Consider the following 5,685-nt stretch of genomic DNA (forward strand, 5'->3'; position numbering starts at 1 on the left):
TTCCGCCCTCACATGTTCAGAAATCATAATGACCAATAGTATGTGCAAGAACTACATTACCACTGCAAGAATTGAGAGATGTATTTATGAATCATGACCAGAATGTTGTCAATGGAGGTAAGAAGGGAAAGATTGTGAGCCTGGCCAGCATTTCGTACCATGACAATTCACCACTCTTAAAAGCATGTAACGAAATATTTTGACCAACATGGCATAGGAATGTCTTGCTGATACTATGATCAGATAGTCAGTGGGGGAAGTCAGCTGTAGAGTGAAACTTCAAAACTTAGTCCATTGTGTATCTTTTCTGGGAAGAGTGAGAGGTAACCAAGACTGTCATCCATTAATGGTCATGGTCATTCAGGTGCGGGACCAGAGGTGGTCTTCCTGAGATGGGTGCGCAATCTGAAAATCATTGCATTGTAGTGGGAGAAGCAGGAAACGTGGTCAAAGATGTGTGGAGGTCAGACATATCGAAAGTCAGGCAGAACCACGGTACCCAAGGCAGGTAATGAAATGTTACCTGCAGAAGGTACCGAAGTGTGAGAAAGGTCCAAAGAATGGTCTAATAATGAGGCAAGGTCATGAGAGGGTGCCACAGAAGAATGGGGTCCAGGAGGAATTTCATGGCATTGAACTCCATGTTTTTTTTTTTTTTAAACAAGGAAAAACAAGGTACGTGGAGAGGTAGCTCCTACAAGGAATGAAAGGGACTGTATATTCCCCCCATGCCCAAGAGGGCCCTCATTGTGGTCCGTAGTGCAGATGGGGCACGGAACCCATGCCATACCCTACCCTTCATGCCAGTAAATTGGTGGGTGATCCAGGATAGCAACCTCACATCCACTGAGCCACCTCAGCGGACAAAATGGAGGGTGGGCAGAAGCCCACCACAAGGCATATCTCCTTCAGTCACCACCTCCTGGAACTGACAGGCAGCCTCCAGGGGTATACCTGTCACCCAAAAGACATCCTAAACTGCCCTCCAGGACTCCGGAAGGGGATTGGGACATCCCTAGATGATTCATATTTCATGGCAAACACCACCACAACCAAGGACCTCAAAGGAATGGGACAGACAACACCCTTTCCAACAAGGAAGGAGAGAGGAGGGAAGGGGAAAGGAAGGATGGGAAGGATAGGGTAGGGAAGGGAGGAATGTGGACTAGTATTTAGGCTCAGTTGGAGGAAGACCAAAAGATCCAATTCTTCAGACCAAAAGCCTCATTGCCACGTCATGGAGCCCCCCCCCCCCCTTGAAGACGACAATTTTCACAAGAGTGGCACTGAGAGTTTCTCCTTGAGATGCCACGCGAGTGAGATGGGTGTCCAGTATGTATGCAGGAGATAATTGTTCCTAAATCTCTCACTTGTTCCCTACTTTCTGTGAGATGGTCTGCCTGCATTCTGTACACTGTGCTCATTTTGAATTCTTCCGCCTTCCCATATTTGCTATATTTAGGGGTAGCACTAAGCCCATGGGGGTCATAGATCACCCTTTTCCATACGTAAGCATTTTAAATTTTCAACCAGCGAGCAACATGTTATTTTCATTTGCCAAACGGAAATATTTATTGATCTGCATGTAATTTTTCTAATACTGAGCCAACTTTCATATGTAATTTAGTATCATCTGCAAAGCATAACATAAGGTTCTGGTTAGTATTTTTATTTATCTGCTTCAGGTATGAACAATAGTGTTATTACATGCAGGAGGAAAGCCCTAAATCCATAGGGGCTATATAACAGCTTAGGAATGGGAGGCAATCATGTTCGATCCAGGAATACAAGCTCATATCCTTGGATCAAGAGCCACTCAGGAGGATCATGGAACCTACCTTGATGCTCATGAGGTGTCAGGATGGTCTCTGACTTTTGAACCTTATACTTTCATGACTAAACTCGTACTGTTTATTACCAGTCTGTATTGTTGGAAATGTAAAAACCCATCTCAATTTTCCTTTTACATTTACTGACTTCATTTTATAGGTTATCACTCCATTGTCCATTTATGAAATGCTTTCCCTAAGATCCAGGTAGATGACATCTGCATTTTGGTGTTCTTCCCAAACTTCAGTAGCTGTGTCATGATCATCTAATAACTGTGACAGGCATAATCTTCCTCCTCTAAATCTGTGCTGACTTGAGTTGTGCGTTATATTTTTTATGTATGTTAAGTATTTCCCTGTAAAGTGTATTGTGAATTATTTGTACCACTTCTTTCTTTATTCTTTTCAAGCACTCTTTCAGACTAGCACAAGAAATTTAGCTTAGTCAACCAGAAATTAGGTGTATGCACTGAACAAAGACTGTTCATAACAAAGTTATTATTACATTATGATCACAATAATCTATTGAACCAGTGTGGGTCACATGACCCCACATGGTAGAGGGGTCCTCATGGGAGAGGAAATACATTATAATCATTTTTTTTTTGTCAGCACATTGGCCGCTTCCCACCGAGGCAGGGTGACCCATATGAAGCGCTAAACCTACATGGGTTATATTATTTTTACAATCATAACTAAGCATTAAACCCACCAGGGTCATACAGCACTGCAGGGTCGGATGTGCTAAAGGTGTAATGTGCCTGATCAAAGACCGGCGAGAGTGAAGAGTATGCCAGAGTTATATAATCAAAGTCAGTGTAATAAAAATGTTACTGACAAAAAGTCAAAGCTGGAGCTGTCAGAAAGGAGGGAAGATAGAGTAAGGATGTTAAGAGTGGTGATGACGCCGGAGGTAAATTTTGTGGTTGATGGGAGAAAGGACAGTATGTCAGGATATGGCAGACTGAAAATGGAACTCAACAAGTCTCACAGAGTGACGCTGGATGCTTCTGCATGAGATACCCATGAGAGAGATGCGAGTGTCCAATATGAAGGCAGAAGAGCATAGTCTCCCAGACACAACAGCGATAAGAAGACCAAAGCGTAAGCAAGGTTTGATAGAATGTAACTTTTATGAATTAACTCAGACCATCACTGTTGCCAACAGTTGTGAAGGTCTCTAGAGATTACAATAAAACAGTCTAAGAATGGAATGCATGGGTCATATAATTGAATAAATAACCTTGTATAACTCTGTCTGGAAAACCAACTGCTGCAAACCCAACACCTTCAAAGGAATTAGAACCACCGGTTTAAATTGCAATGACATGTGAATGAGACTGGAAGATAAAGATAAAGGCAGTGAGAAGCAATTTTAGGCAGTTGAACTTTTGTGCACACAAGTGGGAAAGAAGAGACATGTATTTTGGAACTTCCCAAGAGGAAGAGAAAATTTAGATGCTGGATGGACATAAAGAGGGGGGTAAATGAAGGGAATAAAAGAGTGAATATGGGAAGAAAAGGGATTTAGTAAAAAGAGACGGTGATCAAACACTGGACTTCTAACATCTGTTATCATCCTATATACAGAAGAATCATAAAGGTAAAGTCGTGAGAGCAGACAAAATAATATAGACAATGGGCATCATACTGATCTTGCAAAGCTGGGAGGAATAAAAAGCACCTAGACAAGCTCACCCTCAATGATGAATGGGATCAAGTTTAGAAAGAGTTGTAGGAAAGGCTGCAGAATACAGCTGGTCACCATAATCTAATATCAATAAGATGAGAGAAGAATGGAGATGAAGAATTTATGGGCTGCATAATCAAGATAAACTAACTAATGGGTGTGCTGCTGGAGTGTGAGCAGGGTAACATTTATGAAGAGATTCAAGGAAACCAGCTGCTGTACTTGAGCCCTGGAGGTGAGAAAGGCAATGCCTGTACTATGGAGAGGTGGGGATGCTGCAATCAGAGGAGTAATCAGACTGTGATGTCATCACTCTTCTGGAAAGACAAAGACTGAATGAATGTTGGTGAATGTGTTTTGTTTGGGTCACTCAGCATAGGCAGGAGACAGCTATTGTATTACACAATTCAAAACCACATATAAACAACATTAATATTTTTTGTGAATGAATTCACATCTGTATGAACAATTCATGAGGACTGTAACCAACTGAAACGTAAATACTTTATTACCACTGTACCAGTGTTATGATAGCTACGCTATCATAACACTGATCCTTGTTCATGATCTCTTGGATATTTCATAACACCTTGAAGACTAAATACTATAAAGCATTCTCAATGTTTCGTTAAGTTTTCAGCATTTATTAACAGTACTTGGAAAATCAAGGCCCAGAGTGGGATGCTAAACTATCACATGTAGCCAAGTCTGAGTTTTGAGGTGGTCATGTCATATCAGATCCTCATGCGTTTGGTTTTCATCGTTAGATCATCTTACAGAATAAAGTCCTTTTCTAACATCCTTCATGTTGGTGCTGATGCACCAACATGAATGATGCATAATGACAGAGTTCTCACTAGAAGTTGTAAAATGAACTGCAATAGCAGCATTTTCAGTATACCTTATAATCATCACTTCCCTAAAAAGTATGGGTCAATTAATCGTTAAAAAGAAAAAAACAAGACTTTGTGGCCATCTTGCACTGTAGTACTGTATTTTTCACAATTGAATGAAATGGCATACACAAAGTGCAGATCCTTGAGCCCAACCTGCTGAAAACAGGATCAGCTATAAAATCAACTGGGCACATAAACAAATTTTGCAAATGTAAAGACCCATATACTGAGGAAGTACATTAGCCTGAATTAGAAATATCTATCCAAGCAAAACACAACACTAATGCTCTTATATATCCACTATGCTTGCCATGAGCAAAAATATAGCATAACTAAGGCTTTCAGAGAGAATATGGTTTATGAAAAATAATTCCTACATAATGTACTTAAAATTTCATTTATTAGCAAAAGAGAGTCTAACTTTTGCACTTAATTATCTTCTAAAATCAAAAGCACAAAGTACAATATAGTAATTGATAAAACCTTTATGTAGGCAAATTAAAAAATACAACTATTTACATTTATATTAATATGTTTAATATTTACATTGCCAAAAAGTTCAGCCATCAAGTGTTTTGTCATTTGTTAAGTAATTATGAATTATAAGACAAATCTTACACTCAGGATATTTCCTCATATTTTGATATATCAGTTAATGTAAAATCATGTTACAAATGAATATTAGCTCTTGCTACTGGATGATACATTTAGAAACCTCTTTGAAAATATGCAAAATTTGCTATGGTATGTCTGCAATAGCCCATCAGTATAACTTATTTTCCTAGAAGTTGATAAAACCTCACCAAAGGGCACAACTTGAAGAAATGTTTACAAACTGAATAAACTATCATCATAAGATAGAGCCTTACACAAGTCTCTCACAGTATGTGCAAGCAGCAGAAATCAGCACATAAGTCAAGTGGTCAATGTGCGGCTCTTGCAGCTCGTTCTGCCTTCCTCTTGGCTCGCTCCAGAAGACGGCGCTCACGCTCATGCTCTTTCAGTCTCAACACATAACTGAGATAGAAAAATATATTTTCATTAAAAGGAATCCTGCATCAACTAATTTTCTACTAAATTTTTCACATTACTGCTTTTATCAGTAAAATACATATACTAAATACAGTAGAAGACCTGTATCCACTGATTTGGTAACTGTGGTTTCAGTTATCCATGGTTTACTGTGGCCCAAAAATATCTTTTAATTTTGCATAATTAAGGCCCTAAAACACAAAAGTAGAAAAGCTGACAGTTCTTCAAAGCCTACAAG

The 5,685-nt window shown here is 39.4% G+C and overlaps 1 protein-coding gene across 5 annotated transcripts in view; it reads right to left on the reverse strand.

Annotated features, from left to right (window-relative positions):
* Positions 1 to 2,310: 2,310 nt before the first annotated feature.
* Positions 2,311 to 5,685, reverse strand: part of ND-B18 (NADH dehydrogenase (ubiquinone) B18 subunit) — a 12,069-nt gene continuing 8,694 nt past the window's right edge. The window contains exons 3-4 of one of the 5 annotated variants that reach the window (XR_008407036.2): positions 5,285 to 5,432; positions 2,311 to 3,836 (exon numbers count right to left, since the gene is read on the reverse strand). Coding sequence is in view for 1 of the 5 variants with exons in the window: in XM_053776581.2 (XP_053632556.2) it covers positions 5,339 to 5,432 (94 nt within the window). In the remaining 4 variants the exon portion in view is untranslated. Of the gene's footprint in view, positions 3,852 to 4,484; positions 4,572 to 4,929; positions 5,433 to 5,685 lie in introns of those variants that run through there. The other 4 variants (XR_008407037.2, XR_011391936.1, XR_011391935.1 and 1 more) reach the window with 4 other exon arrangements.

This window comes from Cherax quadricarinatus, chromosome 13 (assembly GCF_038502225.1).
Source record: "Cherax quadricarinatus isolate ZL_2023a chromosome 13, ASM3850222v1, whole genome shotgun sequence".
Classification (NCBI taxonomy): Eukaryota; Metazoa; Arthropoda; class Malacostraca; order Decapoda; family Parastacidae; genus Cherax; species Cherax quadricarinatus.